The sequence below is a fragment of the Dipodomys ordii genome, unplaced genomic scaffold, assembly GCF_000151885.1.
Source record: "Dipodomys ordii isolate 6190 unplaced genomic scaffold, Dord_2.0 Scaffold2, whole genome shotgun sequence".
NCBI lineage: Eukaryota > Metazoa > Chordata > Mammalia > Rodentia > Heteromyidae > Dipodomys > Dipodomys ordii.
Genome location: NW_012267218.1, coordinates 31,426,172 through 31,444,026, shown reverse-complemented (window position 1 = coordinate 31,444,026; position 17,855 = coordinate 31,426,172). Strand labels below are relative to the sequence as shown.

Sequence of the window (17,855 nt, the reverse complement as noted above, 5' to 3'; positions counted from 1 at the left end):
GCGCTTGCCTTGCATGCCTGAGGCCCTGGGTTTGATTCCTCAGCACCACATAAGCAAAAAGAAAAAAGCTGGAAGTGGCGCCGTGGTTCAAGTGGTAGAGCGCTAGCCTTGAGCTGAAGAGCTGAGGGACAGTGCCCAGGCCCAGAGTTCAGGCCCCACGACCGGACCCAAAAAAAAACCCAAAAAACCAAGGGACTTCCGAGTAGTCATCTCTGGGTTTTTGTTGTTGTTTTAAGAGAGGAAAGAGCTTCTGTGGTTGAAAACAACCATGAAGTTTCATCAGCCCCTAAGGCTATATGCTTAATATTTGTTCATGAAAATTTTCTCTAATGAAAATGTCTCTTTTTCTAGATGATTCTCTCGCAGTTTAAGGATTTTGAGGACCGGCTGGGATCTTTAAAAAATCTTATTACACATGAGGAAGAGAATTTGGATCAACTTTACCATCAAGAAAAAGAAGACAATCCTGACTCATTTCTGGTATTGACAGTGTTTGTTTTTCATAAGGGCTTCAGCTCACCATAAGATTAAAATTAAGCTAATTACTGCTGCATTCTAGAAGGTGTTTGCAGCCTGTTTAACTGTTGAGCACAGCTATTTATTTGCCTTTCATTCCTACACTAAGGTCTGGGAAAGTAGAACAATGGTAGGTATCTGTTTTCGTAAATGTCATAGTAACTTTTCCTAGATATTTTTTTTATCTTCAGGACCTTTACAGATTAGCTTCAGTGAACCAGAAAAATGTAGGGATTGGCTTTTGTGATTAGTTTAATTTTTCTGTTGAGTTGATCAGATATAAAATATTTATAAGAGCCAGGCACATGTGGCTCATACCTGAAACTCTAGCTACTTAGGAGATTTGAGGATTGTGGTTCAGAGCCAGCCCAGGCAGGATGGCTGTGTGACTCTTCCTGTCTCCAATTAACTACCAGAAAAAGCAAGTGGTGCTGTGGCTCAAAGTGGTAGAGCACTAGCCTTGAGCAAAAAGGCTCAGGGACAGTGTGCCCAGGTCCTGAATTCAAGCCCCAAAACTGAAAAAGTAAATAAATAAAATACTCTTACAAATGAGTACTTGGTTTTTTTAAATTACCTTAGCAAGCTGGAAATGTGCTTAGTGGTAAAGTGCTTGCCTAGCATTCATGAAGTCCTGGGTTCAATTCCTCAGTACCACATAAACAGAAAAGGCCAGAAGTGGAGCTATGGTTCAAGTGGTAGAACACTAGCCTTGCACACAGACATTCAGGGACAGTGCCGAGGACCAGTAAAAAAAACACAAAAAACAAACAAATTACCTTAGTAAGTTTTCTGTAGTTAATATAAGTGAATGAAATAATCGGAGCTTTCTGAATCTTGAAGGATTGATGTTTATAAGCTTAGATCAGGAATCAGAAAATAATATCCAACATATGTGTGTATATACACACGTATACATACATATATACTTGAGAGTTTGTAAAGTTTTATTTGAACCTAGCCATGTCCCTGCATTTACACATCAACTACAAGAGTCATGCTGCAAGGCAGAGTTGAGTAGTTGCTATGGAGACCACATTGCCCACAAAAGCCTAAAATATTGATGATTTGGCTTTTATAGAACATGTTTGCTGACTCTATAAACTAGAATATTACAGCACAGTCCTAGTGAGAATGTGGATACTGAGAAAGAGCTTTGTTTAACAGAGTTGACCTAGAGGTTGTCCTGAAATGTCTTTTTCAAGTGAAAATTTGATCATTTTTACTTTCTTCTGATTTCATATTCTATCAAAATATGAGTGGAATACTCATGTTTTGTCATAGAACACTTGAGCCCTGCCCCTCAGCAATTTTTGACTTATTTTTCAGGCAACATTTTATATTTTTGCCCGGGGCCAGCCTTGGACCATGATCCTCTTTCCTCAGTTTCTTACAGAACTGAGATTACAGGCATGTGCTACAATGTCTAGCTTTGAAATAGTCCTTGTAACTTTTGCCAAGTCTACCCTTGAACCATGATCGTCCTTTCTCCACTTCCCAGTCCTTGGATTGCATGTATGAATCACTTTGTTTCTGCCTCAGAAATGTTTTTTTTTTTTGTTTTTTTTTTGCGGGGGGGGGGGTGCATTTTGTCAAAAGACAAAATCTGGTGTGCTTTCCTACTTCCTGGGTTGTTTTCAATCTGACCACCTGTACAGGTTGGTATTCCAGAATAGACCATAGCACTGAGTGGGCCTTATATTTAGCTCAGGTCCTGATTTGTCTCATCTTTGAGATAAGGAAGCCATTTTGTCGTCTAGGTATAAATTGTTGACATCTAAAAATCTGGACCTGCTTAATTATTTTCTAGAATCCTGTGTTGGCACTGACAGCCCAGTCACCAGCCATTGAACGCTTGAACGAAGAGAGCCTCAAGCTCCCACTCAGTGATGTTGCCATAAAGACACTGCAGACAGTGAACCGGCAGTGGACCCGGGCCACAGCCACGGCACTGGACCACTGCAGGTCAGCACACTGATTCCCTACTGTCATTTCTATGGAGGTAAAATTAACAACTTGGAGTTCAAGAATGTCATTGTTCTGTGACTCTGCTTTGTTTTAAACCTTTCTAGTGAACTTCAGGAAAATGCACTGAATGAAAGGTTTCTTCATTGCTGTGAGAAGTGGGTTGAGCTGTTGGAGAAGACAGAAGAGATGCTTAAAGCGGATACTGCCCAGAGTCTCCCGGCTCTCCTAGAACAGCAGAAAGCATTTGCAGTAAGCCTGTGCTCTCCAAAAGCCATCTTTTTATATCTTTGACTAGGGCTTGAACTCAGAACCTGGGCCCTGTCCCTTAGCTTTTTTGTTCAAGGCTCTCTATGACACCTTTATTTTTTGGTGGTTAATTGGAGATAAGATTCTCATGGACTTTCCTGCCCAGGCTGATTTCAAACTCGATCCTCAGATCTCAGCTTCCTGTGTAGCTAGGATTACAGAGGTGAGCCACCCGAGCCTGGCTTCCATTTCTCTTCTTTTTGTGTTTTTGGGTTTGGTATTTTTTGAGAAAGGGTGTCACTCTGTACACCAAGCTGTCCTGAAATTCACTGTGTAGTGCAGAGCTGCTTCACTGAATGTGTCTCTTTAAGCAAATTCAGTTGTCCATTGATTTGTAAAATTCTTGCACATTTCAAAAATTTCAACATGTTATTCTGCTATGTTTTATGAATGACAGGTAGCATGCTCGGGTATCCTGCAGCACCTGGAAGCTTCTAGAACAACTTTGCTTCCACAGAATGCAGACATCGTGCCAATCTACCAAGGGCTCAGAATCATCAGTGCATTTTCCCTGCCTACTTTACTATACAGTGAAGCACCTGGGATAATTATAGTGCAGCATTAATAGTATCAAGAAGAGTTTCCCATTCTTGTACTGCTAGATATTTAAAACACTTCTAGATAGATAAGGAATGGCATTGATCAAATGCATTGTACTCATAAATTGACATGTTGAAGTAAAACCCCTTTGCATAACTGCTTGAAGATAATTTTAAAGGTTAAATTAAAACAGAACATTTCTAGGGCTGGGAATGTGGCTTAGTGGTAGAGTGCTTCCCTCACATGCATGAAGCCCTGGGTTTGTTTCCTCAGTACCACATAAACAGCAAAAGCCAGAAGGGGCAGTATGGCTCAAGTGGTAGAGTACTAGCCTTGAGCAAAAGAAGCTGAGAGATGGACAGTACCTGGGGCCTGTGTTCAAGCCCCAGGACTGGTAATAAATAAATAAGACATTTTTAGTGGTTATTCTGCATCTCAGTAACATGCAGGATTAGGCATTTAGGCATAGTTATTAGACCTATTTGCTTTTAGTATTATATTTCTACTTGATAATTGATATGATAGTTGAGCATGTTTTTAGTTGAGTTCAAATAATTTGAAAATTCATTGTTTCTCCTATCCTTTGAGAACTTAAATTTTAATAGGAAGTACAAGTTCTATACCAATAAATGTGCTGTATTTGCTGATATTTTATATTTTGGATCCTATAGATGTTAGAAGCTGAGGTTTCTATAAACCAGATAATTTCTGATTCTTACGTCACTCAATCCTTACAACTCCTGGACACTAGAGAACTAGAGAAGAGGTAAGCTGTCTGGGACTTACAGGGCCAGTACAGTGGCTGGGCCCAGGCTTTCTGATTTGGGTACCTATGTGTGGGGGATGGGGTGGTATTTCAATATATGGGTATAATGTAAGGTCATCAAATCAAGGCAGAGGCTCAAGCCACCACATTCAGCTTTTTATTGGTTAAAATGGGGGTCTTACAAACTTTTTGCTCTGGCTGGGTTTAGACTTCAATCCTCCAGATCTCTACCTCCTGAGTAGCTAGAATTATGAGTGTGAGCCACCAACCCTGGCCCATTGATCCATTTTCTTCATTTCCATGAGATATTTGGTATAATATTTGATACAGTAGCTCAGTGTTAAGAAATGGTAGTTGTTGGGGGGGGCAGGGGGAGGCTGGGAAAGGATGTGAAGGGTAAACAAAGGAAGAGGCTGCAATGCTTGATAAGAAACACCTTTAACTACTGCACACTGCCCCTGATGTTTAAGTGAATTAGGGTCCAGATTTTAAGACGCTGTTTATCCCATGTAAATTATGCACACACATTGTGAGTGTGCTTCTGTTACTGGCTGCTAATTATATTTTCCTGCATGCTCATGTCAAGAATCTCTAGCCATCCATTTTCTTCCCCAGACCAGAATTTGTTTCAGAATTCTCTAAGCTGAGAGACCAGTGGCAGAGTGCTGTGCATGGCGTTCGGCAGAGGAAGCAGGATATCGACAGGCTGGTGAGACAGTGGCAATACTTCACCAGCTCCATGGAGGACTTGCTGCGCTTCCTCTCCAATACCAGCCACCTGCTCTCTGCTGTGAAGAGCCAGGATGGTTACAGCCTCTACCAGAGCAGACGTCTGATCTGTGAGCTGAAGGTAGTGCAGGCACTTGCAGCAGGAGAGCCATGGGTGGGCTTCACGAATCCAATGTTCCTTCACTCATGGCTCTTGTGTGCTCTGTGCATAGCAAAACCAGCCTATGGCAGACACCACCCCCCACAGCCTAGATGAAAGGTGAGGAAACTCCATCTCACCATTCATCTAGAAAGAGCAAACCTCGTGGGCAATGCAAGAAAGTTTACAGTGAAGATGGGTGGGTCGAATGGAAGACTTTTGGAGTAACAGTGTCTTGTCACCCAAACTCTTAATGCACTGGCTTTTTGTGCTTGTACTAGAGCTTGAACTCAGGGCCTGAGCTTTTTTGGTCAAGGCTAGCACTCTACCACTTGAGCCACAGCTCTACTTTTGACTGTTTGGTGGTTAACTGGAGATAAAAGAATACTTTATTTGGGAATATGCTGTCTCCTCAAAGTAAAACTTTAGCTTTTTTTTGGGGGGGGGGTCCAGTCATGGGGCCTGAACTCTGGGCCTGGGCGCTGTCCCTCAGCTCCTCAGCTCAAGGCTAGCGCTCTACCACTTGAGCCACAGCACCACTTCCGGCTTGTTTCTTTTTGCTTATGTGGTGCTGAAGAATTGAACCCAGGACCTCATGCATGCAAGGCAAGCGCTCTACCACTGAGCCACCTTCCCAGCCCAAACTTTAGCTGTTGATGTGAATGGGTGTCCATGTGTACATTCTGACCACATTTTTCTAATTTATGTCTAATTAAACACCAGAAGTTCAGAAGGAAATACATACTAACACATATTTTTATCAAATCAGAGGCTCAACCTCATCACTTTTTTTTTTTTTTTTTTTTTTTTTTTTTTGGTCGTGGGGCTTGAACTCTGGGCCTGGGCGCTGTCCCTCAGCTCTTCAGCTCAAGGCGAGCACTCTACCACTTGAGCTACAGCGCCACTTCCAGTTTTCTGGTGGTTTATTGGAGATAGGAGTCTCACGGTCTCTCCTGCCCGGGCTGGCTTTGAACCGCGATCCTCAGATCTCAGCCTCCTGAGTAGCTAGGATTACAGGCGTGAGCCACCAGCGCCCGGCCTCATCACTTTTTTTTGTCTGTGTAGAATAAAGAGATCCATTTGCAGCGCTGGAGAACCACCTATGTGCTAGCCTTGGAAGCTGGGGAGAAGTTACGGTCCATGCCTGCCCTGGGTGCTCAGGCATCAATTGATGAGATGCTCACTCAGCTTCAGGACACCTGGAAGGACACAGAGCTGCAGCTAGGCGAGATGACCAAGTGGTTCCAGAGCATTGTAGAGGTGACCCTTCACTTACTTTTCTGTTCCTGATATCCACATACAGTGCAAGTGGTTTTGTTTGCTATGTGAAAACGGCAGAGATTTTAGAAAATCTAATATTGGCAGTGTTCCAGTGAAGGTTAAGTCCTACTAATCTTTGAGTTGTGCCAGTCACTTAATAAGAATACAGCATGGAAAAAGCTCAGTGTTGAGTATATAAGTACTTGAAGTACTATCACGATATACTTTTTTTGTATGCATGTGTGCCAGTCCTGGGACTTGAACTCAAGGTCTGGGCTCTATCCCTGAGCTTCTTTTTCTGAAGTTTAGTGCTCTACCACTTGAGAGCTCTACTTCGAGGGCTTTTTTTTTTTTTAACTGGTTAACTGGATATAGGAGTCTCACAGACTTTCCCCATAGCTTCAAACCATGATCCTCAGATCCCAGCCTTCTGAGTAGCTAATACCAATGGCTTGGGCCATTGGTGCCTGGCTTATTAAGATGTACCCCTCCCCCCCCCATCAGTCGTGGGGCTTGAACTCAGGACCTGTGTGCTATCCCTGAGCTCTTTTGTTCAAGGCTAGTGTTCTACCACCTTGAGCCATAGCACCACTTCCAGATTTCTGGTGGTTAATTGGAGATTAGGTCTCATGGACTTTCCTGCCCAACCTAACTTTGAACCACATCCTCAGATCTCAGCCTCCTGAGTTGCTAGGGTTACAGGCAGGAGCCACCAGTGCCTGGCTAAGATGTACTTTTATGAGTACATTCTACATGTGTTCTACAGTCCTGGGGTATAATACATAAAAATAAGTACAGTGATACTAAAGTTGTCTGCCATCATCAGAGAATGTACTTTTCTACACAGTGAACATCCTAGATAATTTGGGACTGTTTATTTAAGAAGGAAAATGTTTTATTCTAAGTCATTAGTAGAAAAGTCATTATTTTGCTTTGCATCTCAAGGACTCTAAACTATAGTGATATAACATTATAATGTTCTTTTTGAGTTCTGCTTTTCTTTCTCTCTTCTGAATATTAACTTTTTTTTTGGTGCCGATTGTGGGGCTTGAATTCAAGGCTTGGGTGTTCTTCCTGAACTTCTTTTGCTCAAGGCTAGCCCTCTACCACTGAGGCACAGCTCTACTTTGGCTTTTCCATGCTTAATTGGAGGTAAGAGTCTCATGTATTTTCCTCCCAGGCAAGCTTCAAAGCATGATCCTCAAATCACAGCTTCCTGAGAAGCTAGAATTACAGGTGTGAACCACTGGTGCTCAGTAAGCTATCTGTTTTACATTCTGTTTTTGTCTGAGCTACTGAAAATTGTCCACTTTCCTCCCTATCTGCTGTATATCCCCGAAGTAGATAACCAAGCTTTAGTCAGTGATGTTTTTTCCAAATCAAGAGCCAGTATTCTCTGAGCCTGTTTTCTCATTTTTAAATGTGACAGTATTTCCCTGCTATGTCCTATGGTTGTTATGATTACAATTTATTAATATTGTTTGAGAAAGCTTGGCAGACCACACAGTACCTGAAGCAAAAGGTGGCAGGTGAGAGTAATGGTGAAGGGAGAAGTTGGATCTGAAGAGGTTAACCCAGCCAGGCATCAGGAAGAGAAGAGCAGGGGGAATGGGGTCAGAATACTTTCTGTTCACATGTGAAAATGGTTGAGATTAGTTTGAGAAGGCAAAGAGAATGAAATAATGTGATTCAGGGAGAGAGTCTGACCAAGGCTTATTGTGTGCCTGTATGGACATGTCAAAACGAAACCCCCTTGTACAAGTAATTGATGCAAAAAAGTAGAGAGAGCTGGGTGCCTTCGGTTCACACCTGTCATCTACTCAAGAAACTGAGATCTGAGGATTCTGGTTCAAAATTTGCCCAGGCAGGAAAGTCAGTGATACTAACTTATCTCCAATAAACTACCAAAAAAAAAAAACCCCAAAAATCTAGAATCAGAGTGTGGTGGCTCAAGTGGTAGAGCATTAGCCTTGAGCAAAAAAAGCTCAAGCCCTAGGAGGGAGACACACACACACACACACACACGCACGCACGCGCACACACACACACACACACACACAGATGGAGACAAGAGTCAGGGAGGGATGACATCAGAAAAGATGAAGAAAAGTAGCTGAAAGCTTTTTGTTAAATCATATGCTAAGATCACAAGTAGTAGAAACTAATCCTTAGTTAGCAGTTCAAATATGAGGTTCTCCAAAATTAAACAAGAAATAAGACTAGATAGATACAAGGAAGGAGAAATAACTAGTTCCAAACAATCTAACCCAGAGCCTCAAATGAGCCACAGGGCAAGCTGACAGCCCTTTCAGATCAGCTGCAGGAGACAAGGAAACAGGTTTTCTGGGTGATTTACAAAATCATGCTTCAAAGGAACACTCTGTGGATTAAATGAGCAATTCTATTACTGCTGTTCGTTCTTAAGATCTATGAACTTATCCATTTTAATCCTGTTTTCAAATAGACCTGGGACCAGTGTGAAAAGAAAATCAAGGAACTGAAAAGCAGGCTGCGGCTTTTAAAAGCACAAAGCAAAGACCCTCTCCCTGAGCTACATGAGGACCTGCACAAAGAAAAGGAGCTGATGAAGGTACTGGAGTCTGAACCCTTGGTCAAGATACTCACTCAGCTCTTTTCTGGACACTTCAAGAGTTTGCTTGCCTGTCTCTGTTCACTTGGAAGGTTTTTATCCTATCTTCTAACATCATATGCAGGTGTCTTCTAGCTTTAGCTTGATACTTTTTACAATCCTTATGTGAAGATAAAAAAAGACTTGAAGAGGGGCTGGGAAGGTGGCTCAGTGGTAGAGTGTTTGCCTTGCATATATGAGGCCCTGTGTTTGATTACCCAGCACCACATAAACAGAAAAAGCCAGAAGTGGTGCTGTGGCTCAAGTGGTGGAGTGCTAGCCTTGAGCTGAAGAGCTGAGGGACAGCGCCCAGGCCCAGAGTTTAGGCCCCACGACTCACCCAAAAAAAAAAAAAAAAAAAAAGACTTGAAGAAATACCCTTCTTAGGATGTTAGAAGTTTTCTCCTTTATGTCTTCTTTCTGTTTCTCTTCTGTAATACAATATGACTTGAAATTTTAGAGGCTATGTCTAAGATTTATTCGTAACAAATAACCTTATCTTTGAAATAAGAGTAAAGAATGACTACAGATTTTTTTTAAATCAGTAGGTTAGTTTTTTTTGCTTGAGTACATTTTTATAAAACTTTGCAAATTTGTTCTGCCTAATTGATAGCACACTACTTTGCAGAAGGCAAAGCCAACTTATGGATAGAAATATGACTGTAAAATTTCCACATCAAGAAGTTCTGCATCTTTCTTTTCTGAAAATTTCATGTTCAAAAGACATGGAGAGGAGCCCCTTTGCTAGTAGCTCATGGCTGCAATCCTAGTTACTCTGGAGGCCAAGATCTGAGGGTCATTGTTCAAAGCCAGACTGGACAGGAAAGTCCTTGAGACTCATCTCCAATTAAGCACCAAAGAAGCCAAAAGTAGATCTGTGGCTCAAGTGGTAGAGCTCTATCCTTGAGCACAAAAGCTCAGGGACAGTGTCCAGGCCCTGAATTCAAGCCTAAGGACGGTCACCAAAAACAAAAACAAAAAAACAACACAACACCATGGTTCAAGTGGTAGAGTGCTTAACTAGTCTATGCAGGGCCAGGTTCCATCCTATCGCCATAAGACACTGAGGACCTGTTAAGTTGTGGTTTTTTGTTTGTGTTTTGGGGTTGTTTTTTTTTTTTGTTTTTTTGTCTTTTTTTTGGGGTCCGGTCGTGGGGCCTGAACTCTGGGCCTGGGCCCTGTCCCTCAGCTCTTCAGCTCAAGGCTAGCGCTCTACCACTTGAGCCACAGTGCCACTTCCGGCTTTTTTCTTATGTGGTGCTGAGGAATTGAACCCAGGGCCTCATGCATTACAAGGCAAGCGCTCTACCACTGAGCCACCTTCCCAGCCCCGGGTTGTTTTGTTTTTGTTTTTCTCTCTTAAGTGATTTTAGAGATCAAATGAAAAAAGTAAATGGTATTTAATGCCGATAAACCCAACAGTCAGTGGGCTGAGGCAGAGAGATGGTGAGTTCAAAGGCAGCCAAAACAAAGGAAAAAAAGGAAAAGCATTAGGAATGAGGGTTCTTAAGGCTTCCTACATCTTTTTTTCTTTCTTGCAAAATTTTCTAATGTGCTAACTAAAAAAGTGAAGCACTGGTGGCTCACGCCTGTAATCCTAGCTGCTCAGGAGGCTGAGATCTGAGGATCGCGGTTCAAAGCCAGCCCGCTCCTTCCTTCCCACTGCTTACAGCAGGTATATGAATGCAGTTTGTCCCTTCTTCAGTCACTTGGTATTGTGGGGTATTTTTTTAACTTTTGCTAGTCTGACAGGTGTGGCATCTCTTTACAGTTTCTGATTGAGTATTTTTCATATCGCCCTGTCATAACTACCCTTTTGTGAATTGCCTGTTCATACTTTTTATTCAATTTTGTGTTGACCTTATTTGTCATCTTCTTGATTGAAATACTGCTCTATTGAATACATGCTTTGTAAATGTCTTCAGCCATAGGAAAGCTTGTTTTTCTACTTTTGTGTGTGTGTCACTGTCTGAACAAAAGACTATGTTGTTGTAATATAGATGAATGTATTGGCATTTTCCTATATGATTTGTGCTCTCTTTTCCTTTGGGAAATAAATATCCATGCTTAGAATACACTCTTTTAGGCAGCTGGGCACTGGTGGCTCACGCCTGTAATTCTAGCTACTCAGGAGGCTGAGATCTGAGAATCACAGTGCAAAGCCAGCCAGAAAAGTCCATGAGACTCACTCCAGTTAATCACCAAAAAAAAAAAAAAAAAGCAAAAAATGCCAGAAGTGGAGCCATGGCTCAAGTGGAAGAGCACTAGTCTTGAGCTCAAAAAGCTCAGGGACAGCAGCCAGGCCCTGAGTTCAAGCCCAGGATCAGGAAAACAAAAACAAAAACCTCGTATTTCCCTCTGAAAACTTTTGTTGCTTTCTGCCTTTGCCTCTTTATTTGGTCTTAGGAATTGTTTACAAATGCTTTAATTGAATGCCTATTTTGAATATTATTCAGATAGATAACTAGTTATCCTGGTGTCTGTTTATTGAATAGTCCAGTCGGATCTCAAGTTCTCATATAGGCTTGTTTCTCAGTTCTGTACCCTATTTTCTTATTCCATTTCTTCAGCTTTACTGTCAATCTGTCTTGATTACCAGGCTTTATTATAACAGGTCTTCATTTCAGTGGTGATGTGTAGCACTTGCTCTTCCACATTCCTTGGTCTTTGTTCTTCATAATCGCTCCCCTTTGCCTTTGCTAAAGATCAAACCCAGGGTCTGCTGCATGCTAGGCAAGTGCTCTACCACTGAGCTGCACCTTCACCCAGCTCTTCACTTTGAGAAGCAACCTTCCAAACTACAAAAAGTCCTGATAAGACTTGTTAGTATTGCATGCACTTTATAGAGTAACTTGATGCAAATTAGTATCTTATTGAAATCGAGTGCCAGTTCACAAATGTGGCATAGTTCTCTGTTTAGCTATTTTTTAAGTGTTGTCAGTAATGTTTCATTTTCTTTACATAGTATGATGTATCTTCGGTTAGAGATAGTTCTTGGTACGCTTTTGTTGTTATTTTGGCTTGGCTTTTACAACCCTGGTTATTGAACTCAGAGCCTGGTGTGTGAGAAGAAAGCACTCTACTGCTTAAGCCACAATACTGGTCATTACTTTTGAAACTATTTTAAAGTACTTATTTTATCTTTTTTGTGTGTGCTTGGAGATTGAGCCTAAGGGGTAGGTGTGTGTGTGTGTGTGTGTGTGTGTGTGTGTGTGTGTGTGTGTGTATGCACGTGCACACGCAAAAGTGTACATGTGTCTATTCATGCCAGTATGGGGCTTGAACTTAGGGTCTCACACTCCCTTAGCTTTTTCCACCCAAGGCTGGTGCAGCCTTGAGCCACACATTTAGTCTAGGTTTTTTGCTTGTTAATTGAAGATAAAAATCTCTCATTTGTCTGCCCAGGCTGGCTTCAAACCACAATCCACAGATTTTAGCCTCTTTGAGTAGCTAGGATTACAGACATGAGCTTGTAGTGATAATATTATTAATAATAATTAGTAATAAAAATAATAGCTATTTTTTTTTAAAATGACAAATGAGCCAGGCATTGGTGGCTCATACCTGTAATTCTCGCTACTTAGGAAGCTGAGATCTGAGATTGAAGTTCAAAGCCAGCCCAGGAAAGAAAAGTCTGTGTGACTCTTATCTCCACTTAACAACCAAAAAGTCAGGAGTAGAGCTGTGGCTCAAGTGGTAGAGCACTAGCCTTGAACGAAAAAGCTCTGGGATGGCACCCAGGCCCTGAGTTCAAGACCCAGGGTCAGCACAAAATAGATTTTTAAAAGACAAATGAACCCCAGGGAATGGCTTATGGTCGTTTGTCTAGCTTTCTTGAGACTCTTAGTTTGATACACAGCACCATGATAAAACAAAAAAAAAAATTTTTGTAGCCCACGGAAATCTTTTGCTGATTAATCTCTACTAATTATCAGAAATTTGTGTTTTTTCCATTATACTCTTTCATTTAGAAAGCTAGCTAAAAAATAACTCCCTTAGGAGAGAAAATGTTACATGATGACCACTGTAGAAACGATGCATTTCTTAGGGTGTTTTATTTTGTTCACCCTAGGACCTGGGCCTTATCCCTGAGCTATTTTGCTAATACTCTACCACTTTGAGGCACAGCACCACTTCTGGTTTTCTGGTGGTTAATTGGGGATTAAGATCTCATGGACTTTCCTGCCTGGGCTGTCTTTGAACAGCGATCCTCAGATCTCAGCCTCCTGAGCAGCTAGGATTATAAGCTGGAGCCACCAGCACTCAGCAGGGAGTTTTTTGTTTCTATTTTTTTTAATGAGAAGTTGCGTTTTCTTCCATATTAAAAATATGTGTACGATTATTAAACTTCAACTAATTATTAGATTTCACAGTCCTCTAAATTAGGGTGCTGGCTACATGGTTTTTAAATTAGAGCGAGTTACATAAACATTTGAGCTACCTGAGGAAATGAGAAGGGGGGGGTCGAAAAAAGTGTTCCTTTGAGCGCAAGGTAGTGTGGAGCTGGCCAACCAGGCCTTCGGGCCCAGCCAGGCCTGTTTCTCATTCCGAAGGTCCCTCCCCTAGCCTGATCCCCTCCCCCAGAGTCTAATCAAAGGATTAGCCTACAGGTTTGGAAACAACTGCAGCTTCAGTTAAAGGCTTTCTCCCCTGTTCCTTCCTTCTTGTGTTTAAATGCAGGAACTAGAGAAGTCGTTGGCTAACTGGACTCTGAACTTGAAAGAACTTCAAACTATGAAGGCTGACCTGAGCCAGCACATTCTGGAGGAGGACGTGATGGTGCTGAAGGAGCAGATAGAGCATTTGCACAGACAATGGGAGGACCTCTGCCTGCGCGTAAGTCCCTCAGCTGTGGCCCCGAAGGCCAAAGCAGAAAGGAGTTTAATTTTGTTAAGCCTGAGGCCCTTTTCCGTGGGGTCCTTGGCCACCACTGTTCCTTTAGATTCTGAAGTTTAGAAGTCAGCATCATGCACAACAGAAACAGCTCCTTTGTTTCCACGGCACTGTCTCGCTGCAAGTTTGCACATTGTTAAGGGACTTTCTGAAAATAACCTTAAGCCTGGAGAAGAACCGCGGGGCTGAGGGGAGGTGCATGCAGCTCACTCTCGCTTGAGTGAATGGTGACAAGTGAGTGGTATCTGCCTGTTAGGAGAAGCCTCTAGCCTTGCTCCTTCTGGGTCTGACTGCAGGAGTTGTACTGGGTGCCTGTAAGATGGGGGGTACTCTGCGTGCACATGCAATCGGATTTTTATGTAGAAGAGTTGGGGTTTTTAAAGTCTTAAGAAGTGATCAGATCAGCTGCCAAACTTGGCGGGGGTGGTCTCTCAGCAGCGCACTGTTCCCCAGAATGGAGGCACGGTGAGTATTAGACAGTTTATGTCTGTGAAGAGATCAAGAGGAATTAAAGGCTTCAAGTAATCTTAATGATCTTTAAGAACGCATAACTCAAAGGAAAATGAATTCCTTCATCTCATGTCTAAATGTGTTCTAAGCGCTTTATTCGAGTTGGATACAAAACAAAAAGTGTTTGGAATACTTGGGAAGTTCTAAGTTAAGGCAGAAGCAGACTGGAGCCCAGATGTTTCTAATTGTTGCCATTGTGAGATTAAGCTGAAGGTCTGGCCCTGCAAAGCCAGAGTTTTTAAAGCTAAGATAAATAGATGGCAGAGGGATGGAAACAAAAGCGATGGAAACAAAAAGCTTGTTTTTCTAAGGATACATTTTAAAGCCTTTCAAACACATTTGGCTGGGCCGGTGGTACTTTTGCCTCATGCTGAAAGACATGGGAAGGTTTTGTACATAACATGACACTGTGTTTTGTTTCCCTATCTATGGAGTGAGTGTTAAAACTTTACCAAAATGATCCTCTGTGACCCACTTTTAACTCGAAGTATTTAAAGATTTTTTAGGACCTAAAAATCCTTTTGTACCTTTATCAAGGGTGCTTTGCATTATTTACATTCAAATTGATTTAAGTAATCCATTTGAACCCTATGAGTTGGAGGATCTTTTGCTGAAGTCTGCTTGCTTGCTGGAGTTGTTTATATACACCAAAGTATTGGATATTTGGGGGTCAGTCTGAATGCTACAGACATTTCTGTGATTTCCATGCAAAAGCTACCATGGATCTGATGAGTGATATGCATTGGTTTGAGTTTTGTTTTATTTTTGCTATGTTTAAATACTTCAACATGTATGCAGTTTTAGTTTGCCTGGTACATTATATTATAAATGTCTGATTTATATTGCGATCTGGATTATAGTTTTTAAATTAAACAAGATGTTTGAGAATTTGACAAATTTTCAAAAGGGAAAGATTTGCGTCAGATTTCAATTAGCAGGTAGTCGGCCATTGTAAATGAATATTGAAAGGACCCAAAACAGAAGAAATCAGTGTGGTACTGAATATCTTCAACTTTTCTTGTTTCTGATGTTTATTTTAACCTGGGAGTGATAGATGTGTAACGGTTGGAAGTCAGTCCCTTCAGTCAGCTAGTTGTTACTTTGGCAAAGGTATGATGATGCTAAGCCCTAGGTTTCTAAGAGGAAGAAAGCACAGATTTAAGTCCTTATAGATGCTGACTAAAATGAATGAAATTCACAGTCCTTTCACCAGCGGGAAGGGCACCTTCCTTGTTGGCTAGCCTCAGCTGCCAAATGCATCTTCATACACAGGTGGCTATCCGCAAACAGGAGATTGAAGACAGACTCAATTCATGGCTCCTGTTCAATGAAAAAAATAAGGAGCTGTGTGCATGGCTGGTGCAAATGGAAAACAAGGTCCTGCAGACAGCAGACATCAGCATTGAAGAAATGATTGAGAAGTTACAGAAGGTGAGCCAGCAGGGGTGCTCTGGTGGGTACAGTGAGGACCCCCTCCTCTCTTCTGAGAATCTAATGTTACAGGGGCTTTTCCTGGAACAGAGCTGAAGAGACTTGGGAACTACTTTTCATCTTTCTGAGGGAAAAGAGAAGGTTCCAGAGAGATGGGAGCCCTTTGTAGGTGGGCATTCAGTGAGGAGAACTGCTTTCTCTGGGTTGGGAAGTCTGGCAGGAGGAGGGTCTTTGTCTCCTGAAGCAAGCAAGCATCTTGGTGTCCTGGACCTATGATGGCATCTCTAGGTATTGCCAAAGTGGAGAGATCAACCACAATGCGGTTTGTGATTTTAGGTGCTCACTAGGCCCCAGGTGTGATGTAGCTCAGTAATACAGGTAACCAGAGTGGTCTTTTAAACCAAAATGCCACACAGTCACCCTGGGACTGAATTCTGTCCATTTGTGGGCTCCCAAAGTAGGTCCATGAGAGAAATCAAAGGAGCTATCATATTAAGAAAATCAGGACTGTCACACATTTTGAATTAGCCTCTTCTGTGGAGTTGTATTAACTCACAAGTATGAGAAATTTTTCCATTAAAAAAAAAACTAAGAGGCACCTGCATGTTTGTGTCTGAAGAAGCAATGAACTTGGGGGTTAGCACTAATGACTCACATCCGTAATCCTAGCTACTTAGTAGACTGAGATCTGAGAATTGCAGATTGAAGCCAGTCTAGATAGAAAAGACCATAAGACTCTTATCTCCAATTAACCAGCAAAAGAGATAGACGTGGAACTATGGCTCAAGTGGTAGATCGCCAGCCATAACAGAAGCAGCTAAGGGACAAAGCCCAAGCTCTCATACTGGCACCAAAAAAAAAGAAAAGAATGAAATGAAATTGGGGGTAATGATTGAGCTTCTTGTTTTGATGCCTCTCCCAGGACTGCATGGAGGAGATAAACTTGTTCAGTGAAAACAAGTCCCAGTTGAAGCAAATGGGTGAGCAGTTGATTCAGGCCAGCAGCAAGACGCGAGCCTCCGAGATCAAAGACAAGCTCAGCAAAATCAACGATCGCTGGCAGCATCTTTTTGATGTCATTGGATCGAGGTAAGAAATGGCCTAAAACTGCTTCCTACTTTCCAAGGTTACTTCACAGAGTGAGCAGACAGAGCGTGTTCTTCCTCTAATGGTAATCTAGCAGTTTTATAAATATACAGATTCAAGTTTGGTGATGAAAAAACAAACATGGAAATTCTGCTTCCAACGTGAAAGGAAATGGATTCTTAGTAAAGCATTCTTATGAATTAGATTAGGATCAAACCCAGAGCCTCTGGTAGGCAAGTGCTCTATCTCTATGTTTCTTTGAGACCCAGTCTTATTATGTCACCCAGGTGGCCTCCCAACTCCTGAGCTCAGGATCCTCCCTTCTCAGCTTTCAAAATAACTAGCACTATAAGCATACAACTGTGTCCAGATAGATTAGGCTTAAATGAGAGTTGTGAACTTACTTGGAAAAGAGCTTCTTTTTGGAAAAGAGCTTCTTCAGGAGCTATTCATTAGGAATTTAAGAATTTTAACTCTGTTGAAACCTATTATCAGTACAGTAATTCTGCCATCCCTAATGATGCCTCACTATTCCTGTCTCTGTGTGGCAAGTGTCAGAGGTCAGGGCACAGGTTTCCATGGCAGGGGAGCAGCCAGGGGCCTGGTACACACTCAAGGCAGGGATCCTCTGTGAGTGTGTACATGTACTGGAAGAGCCAGGTCCTTGGTGGGCGTCTGTAAGGGAGAAGAGCTTTTGAGTATCGTATCCTTAGGTATGCACCTATGCACAGCTATGCTCACAAGTCAAAAATAATTTTATCTCCTCTCACAGAATAATGAGGCCCAATTTTATCAAATAGTTTCTGTCTGACAGACCTTAACTGACTGTTCCCCGTTGCAACTTGGCAGACAGAGAAAGCAGCATCCTTGGGCCCCTCTCCCAACCTTGTGCTTTAAGTAGACAGGAGAACCTGGAAGGTGCATGAAAAATTGGGGAGTGATGGGGAACAGAATGCTTGTTCTGTACCTCACTGTGTGCTGGGAACCGTAAGTGACCCACTCAGCAAAGCCACCAGGCTAACTATAATGAGAATTCGAGATAGGGGAGGAGGACTCAATTACATTAATGGGAGTGGATATCTGAG

The 17,855-nt window shown here is 42.1% G+C and overlaps 1 protein-coding gene across 1 annotated transcript in view; it reads left to right on the top strand.

Moving 5' to 3' along the window:
• Positions 1 to 17,855, top strand: part of Syne2 (spectrin repeat containing, nuclear envelope 2) — a 282,755-nt gene that overhangs the window by 230,976 nt on the left and 33,924 nt on the right. The window contains exons 85-94 of the mRNA XM_013013810.1: positions 352 to 480; positions 2,324 to 2,478; positions 2,586 to 2,730; positions 3,999 to 4,093; positions 4,709 to 4,943; positions 6,027 to 6,221; positions 8,686 to 8,811; positions 13,531 to 13,686; positions 15,526 to 15,684; positions 16,607 to 16,773. Coding sequence (XP_012869264.1) covers positions 352 to 480; positions 2,324 to 2,478; positions 2,586 to 2,730; positions 3,999 to 4,093; positions 4,709 to 4,943; positions 6,027 to 6,221; positions 8,686 to 8,811; positions 13,531 to 13,686; positions 15,526 to 15,684; positions 16,607 to 16,773 — 1,562 coding nt within the window. The remainder of the gene's footprint in view (positions 1 to 351; positions 481 to 2,323; positions 2,479 to 2,585; positions 2,731 to 3,998; positions 4,094 to 4,708; positions 4,944 to 6,026; positions 6,222 to 8,685; positions 8,812 to 13,530; positions 13,687 to 15,525; positions 15,685 to 16,606; positions 16,774 to 17,855) is intronic.